At 41.8% G+C, this 20,527-nt stretch overlaps 1 protein-coding gene across 1 annotated transcript; it reads right to left on the bottom strand.

Moving 5' to 3' along the window:
* Positions 1–13,705: 13,705 nt before the first annotated feature.
* Positions 13,706–15,510, bottom strand: LOC104887582 (hypothetical protein). The gene is made up of 4 exons (XM_010672242.4): positions 15,352–15,510; positions 14,695–15,084; positions 14,072–14,188; positions 13,706–13,964 (listed from the first exon to the last, which is right to left on the bottom strand). The coding sequence occupies exons 2-4, from the start codon at positions 15,043–15,045 to the stop codon at positions 13,887–13,889; spliced, it is 546 nt and encodes a 181-aa protein (XP_010670544.1). The 5' UTR covers positions 15,046–15,084; positions 15,352–15,510; the 3' UTR covers positions 13,706–13,886.
* Positions 15,511–20,527: the final 5,017 nt, after the last annotated feature.

Genomic DNA, 20,527 nt, shown 5'->3' with positions numbered 1-20,527 from the left:
GATATCACACTGCTTGCTGGAACACACTTCCAGAACTTCAGAGCTGATTTTGGAAGCATATGAGATGATAGCTGCTGGATCTGGATGTTCATTCTCCATCACATACCTGCAGCGAGCACCCCAAATGCTCCAGCACAACGTCAAGAAGGAGTTCAGTTCCTTCCCAACCAGCTTCTTGAAACAATTATGCCACCAATCTGCTACATAACCACATCCCTGAACCTTCAAATGATCAAACTCGTTGTGGAACCAAATAGCCTGAGCCATCTTACATGACGGAACTGCGTGAAAGGCTGACTCATCAGCACACTTAGATGTACAGATGCAGTTGGTTGCATCATATTTGGCAGGCTACGACTGAAACCAAAACGAGTGGAAAGAACCTCTCGACACGCTCTTAAGGCAAATAGTTTAACCCAAGGACAGACTTCAGCATTCAATTTTGTATTCCACAAATCAGAAGCATATGAGGTAGTCTCAAATCTCAATAGAACGACTCCAATTATCATTAATAAGAGCTTGGAAAGCGGAATTCACTGAGTATAAACAATTTTTTCAAGATCCCAGCATAGCACATTTTCCAGAAGCCGATTGCTTAATGGGATACTCAAAATTCTTTCTGTTGTAGCCTAAAAAATCAACGGCTCTGGTACTGACACGTGGCCTCATCTGAGCCCTACATGTGGCATATGTGCAGGGGAATAAAAGTACAAAAGGGCCTGAAGGTGACAGGCCTAAAAGTACGTTTCTCTGAAAGTGTACTAAAAAGACCTTCTTCTGGCCCCAAAAATTGTACTTAGGCCCAATCATGATTTACACTTTTATGAAAGTGAGGTGTACTGACCAATTAACAGCTGCCACGTGTCCCAAAACTCTAATTAGCCAATCAGATGCTCCCAAATTAGGGTGACATCAAGGCACAGCAGTCATTTCAAACAGTATAAATAGTCCTTGATTTCAGGGTGAAAGGTACGTTTTTCAGAGCATAGTACTGTTACTCTCGCATAAATTCTTCTCTCTCTCTCTCTACTTTTCTCTCTAAAAGTTCCTTTACATCCCTGACATCTGACTTAAGCATCGGAGGGGGAAATACCACCCAAACCTCCAGGGTGGGTCCCTTTTGTGCAGGTTGCTGGTCAGGAGTTTGCTTCGGGATTTGAACCAATCATTGTTGCACAAGTCTCCAGTTCTAAGAACCCATCTTTGGGAGTTGTGATATAAATTGCTAGTTTTCACTACATAACATTTGGCGCCGTCTGTGGGGAGACGCAACAATGACGGACTGTCACTCTTCGAATGTGGCAAGGAACAGAAGTTTTAGAGTTCAGGTGGATGATACCGTTGATGACGAGAGGCCACCTCGAGGCAGGGATCAGGGCCATGCTGCCGTTCACTCGAGGTAGGACTGTAACTCCAGTCATCCAAGAAAATCTTGACCGTCCAGTGACTGCTGGTCATTTGGAAAATGTTTAAATGACTTCCAGGCCAGGATGGCCGCTGTTATGGAAGAGCAGATTAAGAACAACATGCTATTTTTTCAGATGAGTCCGAGAGAAGAGGCAGCTGCGCCACTTAAAGGGCGATCCCAAGAGGGTCGTCCAGGACCTAGTCGGCCACCTCGGCCAGAATTGACTAAGCCGCCTTCCAAAGGAAAGCAGCCGCAGTCAGTGATTCTAGGAGGAAGATGGACTGGAAGTGGTGGTCCGTCCAGCAGATAATATCCCTCCTACTGGTCACATGATGGAGACTGATGCCCGGGAGTACTTGGAGGCCAAGAGGGCGGCAGCACAGCAGCGTTCAGCCTCTGGCTCCACGCCATATATGAAGGATCCGTCCTTAAGGCTCCCGTCCAGAACAGTGGTGCGAAGCCGTGGTCCATCGCTTTCCAGCCCAGGCAAGAGAAGACAGTTTTGCAGCCTATGGTGTACAGGCGTCAAGCCTTAGCTAACACCTCATCTAATCCGGTTTTGAAAGAGTACCGTCAGGAGCACATACCCATTGAGGGGAGGTGGCGGCACTCCAGATCAATTGGCCCACTCCTTTCTCGGTCAGGATCATGGAGTCCCCTCCTTTCCCAAAGGTTAAGCTCCCTACCATTGATCCTTTTGACGGAACTACTGATCCGGACGATCACCTATCAGCTTACAAGCATCAGATGTATGTCCAAGGGGTGGACGATGCTACTTGGTGTAAGAATTTCCCAGCTACTTTGAAAGGAGTAGCGCAAAAATGGTTCAACAACTTACCGCCTAATTCAGTGAATAATTTTACTGAACTTAGTATTCTGTTCACCAGTCACTTTGTGGCTAATCGGCAAGAACAGAAAACAAGCATGCACCTAGGTAAAGTCATCCAAGGTCCTAAGGAAGCCTTGAGAGGTTATGTGAAGAGGTTTAATCTGGAGGCGTTGCAGATCCAAGATTTGAATGCGGGTGTGGCGTTTGACGCCTTCATCAGAGGTCTAAGACCAGGAAGTTTTAAGTTTGATTTGGTGAAGAAGAAAATCACTACTTTGACGGAAGCACTGAGGGAGGCTGAAGCATTCATTCATGCCACAGAGGTCTGTGCTGAGGCAAAACAGCCAGAAGTGAAGAAAGTGGAAGAGGCTGTTCAGCCAAAAAAGAATCCGCCCAAGAAGGCTGAGACTTGGGCCATGACTACTATGACCACTTCGTCCAAGAGAAGTAGGCGGTCAGAGCCGGCGGCCTCTGTTGAACCAATAGAGTTCAACAAAGATCAATATTCCATTTTGATGGAAATAAAAGATCAGCATGAACTAAAGGCGCCGGCCGAGATGAAGACGCCTTATCGTAACAGGGACAAGAGCAAGTATTGTCACTTTCACAAAGATTGTGGACATGAAACCAATGAATGCAAGCATTTGAAGCGAGCACTAGAAGAGTTGGCTCGAAAAGGAAAGATGAACAATTACCTACCCTCGTCAGGAAGGAAGTTTCAGAAAAGGGATAACCGTCAAGGAAGAAAAATGGACGGAGATAGCACGGATGATGATGTAGTGATGGTCATCTCAGGAGGATTTGCAGCTGGAGGTCCGACAAATCGCGGCCACAAAAACTATTTGAGGGAACTCAGCCAGGTTATGCTCACCAACCAGGCCGAGTCTGATCCTTTTCCAAAAATAGTGGTCAGCGAGTTGGACCGGGGGAATATTAGGACGCCTCATGATGACCGCTGGTTGTGGAAATGAAGATTGCCAATCTAAGGGTTAGGCGAATTTTGATTGATACTGGAGCTCAACTGACATCATCAGTGCTGATTGTTTGTCTCGTTTAAAGTTTGACAAAAACGATTTGATGCCGGTAAATCATCCTATAATTGGTTTTGGCGGCGGGGTCATACACCCTATGGGAACCGTCACCTTGCCCGTCAGAGTTGGAGAAAAAGATGCGGCCAGGACGCTTTTTGTGAAATTTTTGGTAGTACGAGACTTGACAGCTTATAATGTCATTCTCGGGCGACCTACCTTAAATCACATCAAGGCCGTCATTGTGACCCATTTAATGCTGATGAAGTTTGAGTGCGATGGTGGGAAGATTGGATCTCTTTATGGAGACCAGCAAGCTGCCAGAGAATGCTATCTCACCACACTCAAACCATCATCTTGGAAGGAAAAAGCAGAGTGTCCAAGGGCACAAGGAGATGATTCGGCCAAAAAAGTTAAAGGCCAGATTAGTGAGCTTAAGGAGGAAATTGAGAAGGTTCAGGAGTCGCCTTTTCCTGAAAGCACTCCGTCCATGCTTTTGCCTAGCAAGAAGAGAAAGTGTTTGGCTATTAAGGAAGAAAACATTCATCTGAGATAATGGCTATAATGAGTCTGGGACTAGAACGTCCAGAACCTGTGGAAAGTCCAGTAGAGATCTGCTTGAATCCAGAGCGTCCGGAAAGGACATTGAAAATTGGATCAGTTTTGAGGTCGGAAATTCAGGACGCCTTAGTTGCGTTGCTGCGAGAATTTGAAGATGTGTTTGCCTATGCTGTAGAGAGATGCCTGGGATAGACCCTGAGGTGGCTGTCCATAAGCTCAACATTGAGCCGGGGCAAAAGCCTATTCGGCAGAAGAAGAGGCATCTGGGGCCGGCCAGAAATAAGGCCGTTGACGAGGAAGTTCAAAAGCTGCTCAAATCTAAATTCATCCGGGAACATACTACCCAGATTGGGTAGCAAATGTTGTGATGGTTCCAAAGCCGAATGGCACTTGGAGGATGTGCGTTGATTATACAGATTTGAACAAGGCTGTCCTAAGGACAGCTTCCCGTTGCCAAAAATAGATCGTCTGGTTGATTCTACGGCCGGCCATGCCTCTGAGCTTTATGGATGCCTACTCTGGCTTCCATCAGATTCCTATGTGGCCGGATGATCAAGATAAGACTTCCTTCTTACTGAGAAAGGGCTGTATGGATGGCTCAGGATGCCTTTCGGCCTAAGAAACGCTCCGGCTACATTTCAGAGGCTCATTAATACAGTATTTCAGCCGCAGCTCGGCCGAAATATGGAAGCTTATATAGACGACATGATCGTCAAGAGTAAAGAGGAGAAAGATCATCTGGACGATCTGAGGGAAACCTTCCTCACCTTGAGAAAATTCAAGTTGAAGCTTAATCCGCAAAAATGTGTGTTCGGCGTAGTTGCTGGGAAATTTCTGGGATTTTTGGTTGATCAGAGAGGGATTGAGGCAAATCCCGACAAAATTCAGGCTATTATGAATATGTCTTCGCCGTCCAAAGTCAAAGAAGTTCAGAGGTTGACGGGCTGTTTGGCTGCTCTTGGACGGTTTCTCTCAAAATCAGGGACAAATGTCACCATTTCTTTGCTACCATCAAGAAAAATGCCAAGTTTGAATGGTCAGAAGAAGCTGAAGTAGGCCTTCAGCAAGTAAAGACATCTTCGGCAGCTGCCTAGGCTGATCAGTCCGGCCGAAGGAGAAAGTTGTATGTATCTGGCTGTATCACCCTTCGCGGTAAGTGCAGTCCTATTGGCTGAAAGAGACGCGGTGCAAATACCCGTCTATTTTGTGAGCCATGTGCTTAAAGATGCTGAGAACAGATATTCGTCATCGAAAATTCGGCCTGGCTTTGCTGATGGCCAGCCGGAAGTTAAGGCCTTACTTCTTGCCATAGCATTCTTGTATATACAGATCAGCCGCTTAGGCAAGTGTTGCATAAGATGGATGCCTCTGGCCGAATGTTAAAATGGGCTGTTGAGCTGAATATGTTTGATTTAACATTTGAGCCTAGAAAGGCAATCAAGGGCCAAGCTTTGGCTGATTTCATCGTAGAGCTTACACGGCCTACGATAGAAAGCGTCCAGGATCCAGCAGCAGGAAGGCGTCATTGGACCCTTATGGTGGACGGATCCTCAACTGCCAACGGATGTGGGGCAGGAATCATTTTTCAATCTCCAGAAGGGGATAAGTTTGAATATGCTATGAAATTCAAGTTCCAGGCGTCCAATAATGAGCAGAGTATGAAGCTCTCTTAGCCGGCATAAAAATGTGTAAAGCGGCTGGGGCCTGGAAATGAAGCTAAACTGACTCTCTGCTGGTTGTCAGTCAGTCAATGGTGAGTTTGAATGCAAGGACGTCCATGAGCAAGTATATGAATTTGGTCAAGGACGAGATCAAGTCTTTAAAGAGGTTCGTCCTAGATCAGGTGCCCAGATCAGAAAACCATCAAGCTGATGCCCTCTCTAAACTGGCCAGCTCGGCCGAAGGTGACGTTCCTAGAACAGTCTTTTGGGAGGTGAAGGCGGCCAAGAGCATTGAGGCCGGAGAAGTGCTGTTTCTCAGCCGAGATGATGAGTGGATGAGTCCAATCATTGAGTTCAAGAAGACGGCCGTCTGCCTCTTGATCCCATTAAGGCCAAGTATGTGAGAGCTAGGGACAAGTGGTTTGAGTTGTGGAATGAGACCTTATACAAAAATGTCCTATAATCGGCCTCTTCTCAAATGCATCAGCCGAAAGGAAGGTCTGGACGTTTTGAAGGAGTTGCACGAGGGAGCTTGTGCTTCTCACATTGGAGGAAGAGCTTTGGCGAAAGGGCTCTCAGGACGGGCTACTTTTGGCCGTCCTTAAAAGAAGATGCACTCCTCTATGCCAAGAAGTGTGATAGTTGCCAAAAGCATGGTAATATCCATCAAAAGCCGTCCAATTACTTGACGCCCATTCTCTTTCCTCTTCCCTTTGCTAAATGGGGGATGGACATCCTTGGGCCTTTTCCTATTGCTGCTGGCCAGAAGAAATTTGTAATAGTAGCTGTAGACTACTTTACAAAATGGGTTGAAGCTGAAGCATTAAGGGGCATCACCACCAATGATGTCAAAGGGTTCATCTGGAAGAACTTGATTACAAGGTTTGGCATGCCCCAGTCCATCGTCTTTGATAATGGGCCACAATTTGAAACGCCCAAGCTTCGTCAATGGTTGGCCGATCAAGGAGTTAAGGCTCACTTTGCCGCAGTAGCTCATCCACAGGCTAATGGGCAAGTAGAGGCCTTTAACAAGATCCTTTCGGCCGGGATAAAAAAGAAGTTAGACAATGCAAAGGGGCTTTGGGTAGAAGAATTGCAGCTGGTCTTATGGTCAATTGGACGACGGCCAAGAATTCCACAGGAGAGACTCCTTTTATGATGGTTTATGGCTTGAGGCTGTCCTTCCTATTGAAGTTGAGGAACCCACCTTAAGAGTAATGATGTACTCAGAAGATGCTAACTGGGCAGCTCTTAGGACGGCTTTGGTTTCCTGAAGTCAGGGGCAATGCTCTGCTGAGGATGCAACTATATAAGTTAAGAATGGCTAGAGACTTCAACAAAAGAGTTGCTAGACGTCCACTAAAGATGGGAGATCTCGTCCTCAGAAAGATGGAAGCGGTCGGCCGAGCCAAAGAGTTAGGCAAGCTTACTCCTAACTGGGAAGGACCCTATAAGATAATCGAAGTCGTTCAGAATGGTACCTTTCGTCTCGAAGGATTGGACGGACGTCCTATTCCTAGGACGTGGAATTCTGACACTTTGAAGAAATACTTTGTTTAGAGCACCCAGCTAAATTGTAATCTTTTCCTAATGCATTACAATGAAAAAGTAGAATGTAGACATGTACCTTGACTATCCGTCAAGCAAACTTCATATAATACAATTCTACTTCTCTATGACTTTGTTTTAATTGTTTGCTTAAGTTACATACTAACGTCAAAAGCTAACTAATTTTCCAAAGCAAAAAGACAATGCACCTTTCATTGGGAGTTCGGCTGAACATGTTATCATTCTTAAACGGATAAAACATGTCAGATTTGGCCGATTGTTTACTTAAAGAGTTAAACATCTCCTGAACAAGGTCGGCTGGAAATAAGACGCCTTAGTAAAGGTATCTTACTGTCCGTCCAAAAGCCACAAAACTTCGAAATAACAACCTTAGTAAAGGAACAAGTTATTTTATGATTTCACAAAGATGGACGAGGTTTTCCAAAGAATCAGTTCGTCCAACTATCATTCAGACGAGTTGCTCTCCAAAGAGGCAGCCCGTCAGAATATTAGCCTGGACGAGTTGCTTCTGGCATAAACGCTCGTCCTAGTTGTTTAAAAATTATCTTCTTAACTCCTTCTTGAACAGGGAAAAGTTATAAAAACTCTTCGTCCAAGAAGGGGGGCATATAGGGACATAATTTATAAAATGACTAAGTCTTTGTCCAAAGACGAACGACACCCAGGGTCTGGCCGAGCAAACTTTTATACTTAAAATCCAAAAAGTAAAAGCAAGTCTTTGCTTGAGCATCTGGTTATGAACGTCCAGAAAAGAGCTACTGAGTCAGATCAGAATGATTGACGAGATTATTTTATACTTGGCTTTAATGATAGTACTAGAAGAAATCGGCCAAAAGAGTTGATTAGACCAGCCAAATATTAAGACGAATTACTTTTATACTTGAACATTGATGAATGTTGTAAGTATAATCGGCCAAAATGTTATGACGAACTACTTTTGTACTTGGTAAGACAATGCGTCCAAAACAGTAAAGCATAGAACAACAGAGATTGAAAAAGTTAGCTTCCATAAATATAAAAAGATGATTACAACCTAAATTCATCTAAGTAAAAAATTACAAGTGGCTCACAGCCAAGATACAACAAAGAACTAGGCGGCAGGAGGATCGTTGTCCTCTTCGTCCTGGGCCTCTGCATTGTCCTCTCCCTCTTCATCCTCAGAGGATTCTTCAAAGACGGGAGGTTCTGCTTGATGGTGGCCTTATGCAAGGCTTCTTGGAATCCAGCCACGAGAGCATATCTGGGGATATCCTCCTCCTCGGCCATCATCTCAAAAGCCTTCACCGCCCATTCTTTGAGGTATCTATGATGGTGTTCATAGCCTCTTTGGCGCCGGCAATTGTCTCTGCAACCTCAGTTCGAAGGGCTTGGTTTTTGACCTTCAGGACGAGGTTTTCCTTGAAAAAATCGGCAGCCATAGTCATGCTGAATTCCTCTCGTCCGTCAGAACACGTTCCAAGAAGCCCGTTCGTCTATCATCTCCGTCAACCGAAGAAGTAGACTTTGATCTGAGATCTCGCTCAGCCGACCTTTTTTCCAAAGCAACTTTGGTTTGCTGTGCAGCACCTCTTGCTGGACATAGAACTGAGCATGGTCGCGCCGCGTACATCATGGACGAGCTTTTTATTCTCTTTTCTGAGCTCCTTCGCCCAGTCTCTGTTATCATGCTGCGAGCAAAAAGCTGAAACATAAAAGGATAGGCATGTCAGGACGGAATAAAAAAGTAAATAAGACCAAGTAAAAACATAAGCGTCCAAGAGGAAAGAATAGTACCTCGGCAGCAAGCTGAGACATGTACCTACATGCCCAGACGATGCTCCCCTTAACCCCTTGATATAAGTTTCGGGAAAGCACTTGAACAGCTCCGTCTTGAGCTTCTCACGATCAGACGACGACATCTTTCCAAAGGCTGGAGAAGATTCATCGTCAGAGAGGCTAGGGGAGCCGACAACAGCAGGACCCTTCCCTTTATCTGAAAGGTTAGACTCGTCAGTACACCTGATGGGAATAACCACGGTCTGTTTGTTGGACGGACTCATCGGACGCCCGCCAACCCGTAGTGTTCTAACTACGTTGGAATAGTAGGACTCACCAGAAGAACGGGAAGCCGTCCTATAAGCGGCCGGCATCTGGCCTACCAGTTGGGCCACTGGCCCAGAAAAGGCGGATCCGTCCACAGCCGCGTCCGGCTTGAGAAGATTGTTCAGCGTCGTCCAGAATGACAACCTCGTCAGGTTGGAAGTGTGGGTTGCTCAGCCGGACCAGTATAGGCCACCAGGGCTCGAGAGTCAACTTCAGCTGGCTCTCTTTGGCCTCCTCCTTGGCCGGAAGGTCGATCACGACCTTGGGAACCGGCCGAGTGGTCTTTCCTCTTCTTAGCAGTAAACCCTTTGCCTTTTTGAGGGAGGGGCTTCACTGGTGCCTGCTGGCCGTTTCTTTGCGCGGCTTTTCGGCCAGAGCTTTTGAAGTTGGGGCATTTTTCTGAAAAAGAAAGGTTAGAATGCCGTCAAGATATCAACAGGACGAATTGTCTCAAATAAGCAACTCGTCCAACACTATTCTAGACGGACTGCCCCTCGAAGAGGCAAACCGTCAAGATATCAACCAGGACGGGTTGCTGTTCAGATGAGTAACTCGTCCTATGCTACTCCAGACGGACTGTCCCCTAAGAGGCAAGCCGTCAAGAATTCAACTAGCCGAGTTGCTTCTTGGGAAGTTAGCTCGTCCGTGTTTCTCTGGACGAATTGCCCCATGGGTAGACAAGTCGTCCAGGCACCATCTTGACGGGTTACCCTCCAAAGTAGCAGACCGGCCGGCTAAAAAAAAAAAAAAAAAAAAAAAAAAAAAAAATGCATACATATACAATAGCTACCAAGTGTCGGCCCTCTTTTCGGCACCTGACTTCTGTACTCCTTCCATAGAGTCCGCAAATCTGGATGAGCTCATATCTCCTATCCAAGACTTCCTAGTTTGCTCCTGGCTGAATCTGAAAGAGGAAAAAAACAATGTTGGAGAATGATAAAAGTCTAGAAATTTTACTTGGAAGATTCTCAGTTGATATACCTCTGTCCTCGTCCTGCCTTAAGCCGGCAGCGACCAGGAAGTTGTCATGGTAAAACATTTCCTTAAAAGGAATCCAATTGGACGGACCTTTGAAAGAAACATCTTCCATAGTATACTCCGAAACCGGAAGTACTCCACCATCTCTTCGGCAGAGTTACTCTCCAGTTCCAGGTATGAGGCCATCCGTCCAGCTTTTGTGGTTGTCCGGCTAAAATACCGAAGACGGTTTGCCACGCTTTATTGGGCGCCTGGACGAAGAGGAACTCGCCCTTCCATGAGTGCATCTTGGAAGTCTTATCCCAAGACGTCAAGAATCCTTGACGATTGCACACGCTCAGCCAGCTTCCTTCAATGGTCCTAGGGACCTTGGCACTAGTGAATATGGGTGAAAGCGGCCAGAGAAGGGTCCTTTCCCTTTAAGTTGCAGACGGCCAGAAAGGTAAGATTATTTGCCAAGAGTTAGGGGCAAGCTGGTTATGTCCTATGCCGTAATACTGAAGAAGTTGGCTGATGAAAGGGTGAAGGGGAAAGCGCAGGCCGGCATCTAATGCCAGCCGATAAACTGCAAAATGGCCTGGAGGAGCACTGAAAATAGTGTCCTCTCGGCCGGGAAGACAAAGTGGTAGCCAGGCATGGGCATTGCCACCGAAAAAGGACTAAGGTCCGAGCCTAATCGTCCTAACCATGTGTTGTCGGCCAGGATGAACCTAGGGTCAGAAAGGGGACCTAGCCGCCGTCTTATTTCAGACGAAGTGGTTGATGGCTCCTCTGAGCCACTAGCAGGGTCAGAAGAGCTAGCCGTCCTTGGCTCATCTGAGATCGTCCTATGTATGGACGGGCTGGCTTCTGGGAGCCCCTGACTTCTGGTTCCTCCTCGGCATGTTCAGGAGAAGGAGTGTGGTAGGCAGGACGAGCGCTTTGGGTCTCTCGTTCTCCTTCGGCCGGAATTCGCCCAGTGGATTCCTCCCTTTCAGAGCTAGAGGCCGGCATGGTTACACCCTCTTCTGATGCGAGCCGTTTGCTTGACGCGCGCCAGATTACCCTGCACAGGTAAAGACTGGGTCGTCTGACTTTGCCGTCCATGGCTAAAGATAAAGAATGCATGCCCGGCCAAGATAGGACCAACTCTAGAAGATGCCGAGGAAGTTAGGCCCTCTGTTCTAGGGTTAGCACCAACCCTTGAGCGGCCGGAATTGTTCGAGGAAGAGGACGAATCCATTTTCTTAAAATATGTGTGCAATCAAGAAAAGAGTTGAGAATATACCTGTAGAAGAAAATTCGGACGAATGTTGAAGATGACTTGAAACCTCGGACGAGCAAAACAACAATGCAAGAGCTTGGACGGGGTTGTTCTTCTCTCTAAAAAGTTCAGTAAAAATTTGCAGAGTCTCTCTCTCTAGAAAATTTCTCAGCAAAGTTAAAATGATTCAGGAGCGACTAAGGCACATATTTATAGAGGGGTGAAAATGACCCCCATCCGGTAAAAGTAACCGTTGTTCATAGGAAGTTGACCTGTGGAGACCGGCAAAATGGCGCCTCTTTTTTGAAAAAGAGAAAGCAGTTCCAGGTCGGTTAAAAGAGGAAGATTAACCGTCTTGGCGCCCAAAAGATAATAACTCCCTCTTTTAAGGGGCAAATGTTGTAGCCTAAAAAATAAACGGCTCTGGTACTGACACGTGGCCTCATCTGAGCCCTACATGTGGCATATGCAGGGGAATAAAAGTACAAAAGGGCCTGAAGGTGACAGGCCTAAAAGTACGTTTCTCTGAAAGTACTAAAAAGACCTTCTTCTGGCCCCAAAAATGTACTTAGGCCCAATAAGCTGATTTACACCTTTTATGAAAGTGAGGTGTACTGACCAGTTAACAGCTGCCACGTGTCCCAAAACTTATTAGCCAATCAGATGCTCCCAAATTAGGGTGACATCAAGGCACAGCAGTCATTTCAAACAGTATAAATAGTCCTTGATTTCAGGGTGAAAGGTACGTTTTTCAGAGCATAGTACTGTTACTCTGTCATAAATTCTTCTCTCTCTCTCTCTCTACTTTCTCTCTCTAAAAGTTCTTTACATCCTGACATCTGACTTAAGCATCGGAGGGGGAAATACCACCCAAACCTCCAGGGTGGGTCCCTTTTGTGCAGGTTGCTGGTCAGGAGTTTGCTTCGGGATTTGAACCAATCATTGTTGCACAAGTCTCCAATTTTAAGAACCCATCTTTGGGAGTGTGATATAAGTTTGCTAGTTTTGCACTACATAACACTTTCGACTTCAAACGGTAGAAATAATTGAGAAATAAGTTCAACATTCCAAGTTCGACTAATCGAATTAATTAAAGCACCAAGCTCCAGATCAGCATTCGTATCACCTTTAGGAGACAAAAATTTTCAAGATTGCGTACCAGGAATCCAAGCATCATACCAGACTAGGATATTCTCCCCATCACCCACCCTTCACCTCATAACCATCAGCAGGACCCATCTAGCATTCCATATTCCACGACAAGCATAAATCGGAGCAAAGCCTTATCCCGCATCCATAAAAGTTGAGTTCCGATAGTAACGAGCTTTGTAAATTTGTTCTATTAAGCTTATAAAAGATAATTTTCAAGGAGTTCAGCTAAGTTCAATTAAATTTAGATAAGTTAACTTCAATTAAGTTTGGATAAGTTAATTTCATATAAGGTTTAACACCATATAAATGAACTTCGTTAAGTTCCAATAAGTTCAAATCAAGTCGGATAAGTTCAAAAGAATTCAAGTGAAGTGAGCACACCCTAAATTACGATCACCTCAAAAACTTGATGAATAGTATTTTCAACAAACATAACCATATCTGTATTTAGAAAAGGCAAGCGTTGTACTTATTACACAAGAATGACGAGTAAAAAAGTGTTATAATGTTTTTGGTGTTATAGAGCAACTAAGCACAATGATATAGACGATATTTAATCTTACCACCTCGCGAAACTTTACCAACTAGTTACTTAAATGGCATCCACACGAGTAAAACAATCTATAGAGAAGAGGGGTTACAAAGATTTATTTGAAGTCTAAAATAACTGCATAGACACTATACCTTAAAGTACATAGGCAGAGTCAGTAAGCTTGTTGCAAAGGTAAATCTCACATGCCTCAAAGATTTGGTTGGTACGTAGTCCATCTCCCCCTTCAATTCAATGATAAGCTCAAAAGAATCTGGAGAAGAAGGGGGTTTGCTAGTGAAGTATTGTTTGATTATTTTACTAATAGCCTTCATAGTGATTATCTTATGCATCTGTAGGATACATATTGACAATGTTTTTTGAATATTTTGCTAAAATACTTCTGTAAATCTGATCAGAAAAGCCTTTTATTTATAGAGGGAAGAAGATAAGAAAGTAATACTATCTTATATATGATGGATTAATGACCAAAATCATTCGGGCACCCATTAACTTTATTCTTATGCCAAATCTTTCTTAGATCACATAGAAGATAAATCAAATGGGATGTACCTTAATAAGAATGATATAGAGCCTTCTTGATCACCTATTGACATAGGTTACCCTGTCGCCGTTGAGTAATTAGTTGAGTGACATGGATAAGATTTAAGACTAATAACCCAACAAGTCATAGGCAGGGTAATCACTTCACTTCTGTAAATATTTTCTTTTGGGAAATTCGGGAAGCAGCTGAGGTTGATCTAATTACATCATGGAGGAATATAACAGTAGAATGATTCAGGAATGGTGCATCAAACAAAAATGAAAGCCCTAAACATCCAGGCCCTATTGATAACCATCTCTCCTATCTTGTTCTTCAGCTTCCTTGTTAGCAACTTGAACAGATTTGTACCAAAGGAAAGCCTGCATAGGATGTTTGCAATGTTCAAAGATTCATACAGCATTAACTTCGGATAATATTGAATCTCAGTTTACACGATTAGCATATTTTCCAAATAAGCAAAACATACCGAAGTTGGAATTCCAGTGATAGCAAAAAATCCCAGCAAAGGAGCATAGAAAATGCTATCCGAGTTCAAAACTCCAAAAACAGGGTTTTGATTCACGTACTCAAATATGGAACCTATCTGCAATTTAAACAACAACAGATCCATTAAGCATAGACATAAAATACGAGAACGTTCAGCAAGTACAATAAATCTATCTGCATTTCAACCAACGACGGATCTATTAAGCATAGACATAACATACGAGAACGTTCAACAATGTACTCCTCAGACTTCAATAAACATGGATATACATGGATATACAAGTGTGGAGAATAATTGTGTTAACCTTGTGTAGGTTAACCCTGGCATTCAGTATATGTAATGTTTACAATACAACTTACGACTAGTAAACGGCCATTCTACCTTTTACCTATAATATTATCCATTTACATATAATATTATCCAATAATGGGAACCAGGGGAAATTATTTAGTGCAACGTACCAAGTAATTGAAATAGAAAAGTTAAACTCAATATCCTTTTCATTCTTACTTTCTGTTACTATATTGTTGTCACATTATCTGTGAGCACATGCTGGTATAGTGCATAATTTGTACATAATAGATTTGCGCAAAGGGGTTTACCGCGGCTATAGCAGTTATAGCTGAGGCAAGCAAATAAACAAAGAAAGGGACCTCAACACCCTCCTTTGATTCATTTTGCTTGCCCTCATTACGAGCCCAAGGCGGTGGCTCATCTGAGTCAGGCTTAGCCCAAGAAGGGACTGGTTCCTCAGATTTGCTCGGCTTTGCGAAAACAGAAACCTTCTTCCTGCCACCATGAATCTGGTTAAGCGTGATAAATCTTCCTGAGTAAGCCAAATTCAGCATTGTAATAGCATCATGATCTTGACAAAATCTTTGGTGAAGTAACTGTTGATTCTTCCGTGCACATATCAAATTCAGTGCACACATCGAAGACGAGATTGCAACCATGGCGTACTGATAAATTCTTATTCCAATATATATACGTTCCTGATATAGTCAGTTCGAAGTAGATAATCAGAAGTAAAAAAACAACAAAACAGACAATTACCTTTAATTGAATTGCAAGACATAATTTCTTCATAAACAACAAGTTTAAAACCCAACAAATTGAGGGAAATGAGACAAATACCCACAGTAAAGTAAAATTGGTATTAACCAATGCTAAAATTATACTTTAGAAATTGCTAATTATATGACAAATTAAGCACATTATCCAGCCAAATAGAACTAATCTTTGGAGGGAAGAGAGATTACCTTCTAAACCCAAAATTTTGGTTCTTGAAAACGAGCTTCACTCAGACACTGATATTATTTTTTTCTTTTTAGAATTAGGAGGGAGTGAAGTTAGGCTTCCTTAGCCAGACAAAAAAATTGTCGGATGGATAAGTAATAACATTTTTTCTTTTAGTTTTCCGCCCGATATCTAAAGGCTGGAGCTCGTTCTATTTTCCCTCCGTCTCATTCTAATGGTTACACTTTGATAATTTACACTATTAACAAATTACATTTTGCCCTCGTTTATGATTTATACGTGAATCAAAACATAGTCAGGTGGGATCTTGTTAGATTCATCTTAGTGTGTATTTTATTAATATGTACTCCCTCTGTATTTTTTTTATCTTTCTTACTTTGACTTTGCACGTTTGTCAATGCACTTATTCTACATTAAATATCTCTCATTACATATTAGTAAAAATTATAATGATTGAATATTAATAAAGTACGCATTGAGACGAATCAAACAAGACCCCACATGACTATATTTTTTCTTATATATTGAGAAAAATTTAAAAGATTCTCTCTAATTGTGAATAGTGTCAAGATTCTAAGTGAGAAAGATAAAAAAATACAGAGGGAGTATTTTTTATAATTTTTACAAATACAAAACTAGAGATATATATCGTCAAAGTTTTGAATTGACATGCGTGAAAAGTATAAGGGTAACAATTAAAATAGAACGGAGTGAGTAAGTTCTAACTAGGAATTTGGTCCAAGCCATATCTGAAGGAATATGTCCTTAGCCATTTTGACAATTACTAAATATAAATAGGAATGATATTATGAAAATAAAGTTAATTATTTTATTAATCGTATTTTCTTGTTAGAGAATAAATATGATTTATAGGACAATATTGATTGACCCTATAACTAAAATAGATTAATTCTATGAGGTCACACATTGTAGCACAAGTTGGACAAAGTAATCCAAATCCATTTGGGATTAGGATTGGGCCGTCCAAAGGGGAATAGGAGGAGAATTAGTTCTCCTAACTAGCCTATGACTCTTCTATTATATATAGGACATAATATTAGGGTTTATGTAATCAATTCATTAATTAATCAGTTTATTTTCACTAGAGAGAGAAAGTGAAACCCTAAATCTATTCCTTATAAACCGGCGCCTATACCATCAAAAGCAAGAGAATTTATACTCTTCCGTTCTAGCAAACGTTGGTGTTCAACTGGTGCTCTTGGACTGATGAGAGGAGCAACACTTGGGGCTCTCTGATCTTCAAAACTTGCATACAACAGGGAAATCACGCTACAAAAATTTGATATTTAATCCATATTGAATGATTTACTCCCTCCGTCTTTTTTTATTTGCTACATTTTGCCATTTAGGGGTGTTTCAATTTATTTGCTACACTTGCAAATATTTCCATATATAGTACATAGGTCCCACACTTTATTTACAAATTTGCCATCACTCCCTTCTTGATTTTGTAAATGTTTCCATATATAATACATAGGTCCCACAATTTACCTATTTGCTTTTTTGTTAATTCCATTTATGTCAATGGTCCCCACTCCCTCCTTGGTCTTTGTGAAAAAGTGCTTGTAGCAAATAAAAAAAGACGGAGGGAGTACTAAGTATCTAAAAGATCAAAATAAAGGAGTTTCTAGCTCAAATATGTATGTTATAGAAGTTAACTTAGCAACTTCTGCTTCTTGGGTATTCGATATCGCCTGTGGTTCGCAAATTATTTGGAATATGCAAGGCCTCAAAAGAAATAGAACATTGGGAAAGGGAGAAGTAGATCTTCGCGTTGGCAATGGAGCACGAGTTGCTACATTGGCAGTGGGAGCATATAGTGTACTTCTACCTTCATGATTAGTTTTAGAACTTAATAATTGTTATTATGTTCCTGCTATCACAAAGGACATTATTTCAATTCCTATCTTGGATTCCGAAGGTTATTCATTTACACTTAAAGAACAATTATTGTTCTGCGTATTTGAATGATATGTTCTATGTCTCCGCTAAGTTATCAAATGGTTTATATGTGCTAGACTTAGAAACCCACATCTATAACATAGACAGCAAGAAACATAAAGCAAATGATTCAAACCCTACATACTTATGTCATTGTTGATTAGGCCACATAAGCTCAAAGTGTATTGAGAAACTTCATAAAGATGGAATTTTCAAATCATTTTCAATTGATACTTGTGAGTTTTGCTTGATGGGGATAATGACAAAGTCAAATTTCACAGGTTCAAGTGAAGCGCCAATGACTTTTTAGCCCTCATACATACGGATGTGTGTAGACCTATGAGTAATTTGGCTAGGGAAGAGTACAATTATTTCATTACTTTTACCGATGATGTAAGCAGATTTGGATTTTTTTACTTCATGCGGCATAAGTCGGAATCCTTTGGATAATTGAAGGAATTCCATAATGTAGTACAAAACCAACTTGGGAAGAAAATTAAAGCACTGCGATCCGATCGTTGTGGTGAATATTTATATCAAGAATTTTTTGGTGATCATTTGAAGGATTATGGAATACTTTCATAATGGACTCCACCACGAACACCACAGTTAGCGTTTCTGAAAGAAGGAATCAAACTCTACTTGATATGGTTCGATCCATGATGAGTCTTGCTAATCTTCCTATTTCATTCTAGGGATTTGCGCTTGAAACAGCTCGCAACATTCACACTTAACAGAGCACCATCTAAAGCAGTTGAAAAGACACAATATGAAATGTGGACTGGAGACGTTCCAAAATTCTCTTGTCTAAGTGGGTTGTGAAAATTAAAACGTTTACAATCTGATAAGCTTTCACCCAAATCCGATAAATGTCTCTTTATGGGTTATCCAAAAGATACTAAGGGATACTACTTCTACAACCAAAGCGAAAACAAAGTGTTTGTTGCTCATAATGGTTTCTTTCTGGAAAAAGAGTTTATTTCTAGAAAAACAAGTGAGAGAAAAGTATATCTCGAAGAAGTTCGAGATGAGCAACAAATGGATGAGGTTAACACCTCATAAGAGGCGACCCGGCATGAAAATGCTCAGGATGCGGTGCATTTAATTCACGTACCTCATATCGTCCCGCTTGGAGATACTCCATACAAAGTCACTCAACCTAGTGAGGTACAAAGATGCTTTGGATAGTCACGACTCCGAAAGATGGCTTGAGGCAATGAAATCTGAAATGGATTCCATGCCTGAAAATCAAGTATGGGACTTGGTTGATTTGCCTAATAGGGCAAAACCCATTGGATGCAAATAGATTTTCAAGTTGAAAACAGAGAAGGATGGAAACATTAGTGTTTTCAAAGCAGGGTTGGTTGCGAAAGGTTTTAAGCAAATTTATGGTATTGACTATGATGAAACCTTCTCACCAGTAGCCATGCTAAAGTCCATTAGGATAATCCTTGCGATTGCTGCCTTTCATGACTATGAAATATGGCAGATGGGTGTCAAAACCGCTTTCTTAAATGGGTTCTTGAAAGAGGATGTGTACATGACACAACCTCAAGGTTTTGAAGATCCAAAAAATCCAGGAAGGGTATGCAAGCTTAAGAAGTCCATTTGTGGACTAAAGCAAGCATCAAGGAGTTAGAACCTCGGATTTTATGAGGCAATCAATAAATTTGGCTTTCTCAGAAATGAAGAGAAATCTTGTGTACTTAAGAAGTTAAGTGAGAGTAGTATTACTTTTTTGGTCTTGTATGTGGATGACATACTTATGATAGGAAATGATAAAACCATGCCTGAGTAAGTTAAGGAATGGCTTAAAAATTGTTTCTCTATGAAAGATCTAGGAGAGGCAGAGTACATATTGGGAATAAAGATGTATAGAGATAGATCTAAAAGGTTGATTGGACTTAGTCAAGAGACTTATATTGATAAGGTTCTTGCAAGGTTCAAGCTGGAAAACTCCAAAAGAGGTTTCATTCCCATGCAACATGGCATACACTTTGGCAAGACTCGGTGTCCTTCGAGTCCTGATGAGGTCAAGCGTATGAGTAATGTTCCTTATGCTTCTGCAGTAGGATCCATTATGTATGCCATGATATGCACTCGACCGGATGTTGCATATGCTTTGAGTATATGCAGCAGATATTAGTCAAATTCAAGAGATGTGCACTGGATTTTAGCAAAAAAACATCCTTAAGTACTTGCGGATTAAGGATAATTTTTTGGTTTATGGTGGAGATGGTGAGTTGCTTACTACTGATACACCGATGCAAGCTTCTAGAGTGAAAATGATGATTTCCGATCTCAATCTGGTTTCATATTTTGTCTCAATGGAGGAGCTGTGAGCTGGAACAGCTCTAAGCAGAGTACCATCGCGGTTTCTACAACAGAGGCTAAGTATATTGCAGCAGCTGATGCAACAAAGGAAGTTGTTTGGATCAAAAGGTTCATTGGTGAGCTTGGTGTAGTTCCTAGCATTGAGAATGACATTGAGTTGTATTGTGACAACAATGGTGTCATTGCTCAGTCTAAGTAACCCAGATCACATCAAAGGTCTAAGCATCATGTGCTTAGGAAATTCCATCTTATTCGAGAAATCGTTGGAAGAGAGGATATGAAAGTAAGCAAGGTTCATACTGAGGATAATATAGCAGATCCTCTTACTAAACCACTTGCTCAATCTAAACATGAGTGTCATACTAGGTCTATGGGGATTAAGCATATGGGAGAATGGTTTTAGGTTGTTTACCTCATGTTTACAGTTGTAAAGACATTTATTATGCTTTGGATGTTTATCAATAAAAATTCGTTTCTTATTTAATTGTTTGCTTTAGTATTATTAAATAAAATGTCCAAATAATTTGTGTTTTCAAATAGGATTATCGAAAACGTTTTGATAATGGAACACTATAAAGTGAACAGAAATCACAATCTATTTGAAGTCCCTAGTCTAAATCACTAAATTGGACATAAGTGATTTTTTTTATAGACTTGTGTATAATTAATTGATAGCGCAGTTCCATGGGCTATGGAGACATAGATATGTAACACCCCCAAAATCCATACACGTCAAATGCTACGTCGCATCGACTTTGGGAGTGTTACCGCCGCGATGGAACGCAAGGCATAATTAGAAATACGGTAACTCAAATTCATTGTCTCAAAACCAAATTGCAGCGGAATGAAAATGTAAATTACAACTCGGGAATCATAGATGAC

This window comes from Beta vulgaris, chromosome 2, assembly GCF_026745355.1.
Source record: "Beta vulgaris subsp. vulgaris cultivar EL10 chromosome 2, EL10.2, whole genome shotgun sequence".
In the NCBI taxonomy this organism is placed as follows: Eukaryota; Viridiplantae; Streptophyta; class Magnoliopsida; order Caryophyllales; family Amaranthaceae; genus Beta; species Beta vulgaris.
The sequence above is the reverse complement of the archived record's forward strand: the minus strand, read 5'-3'. Positions and strand labels throughout refer to the sequence as shown.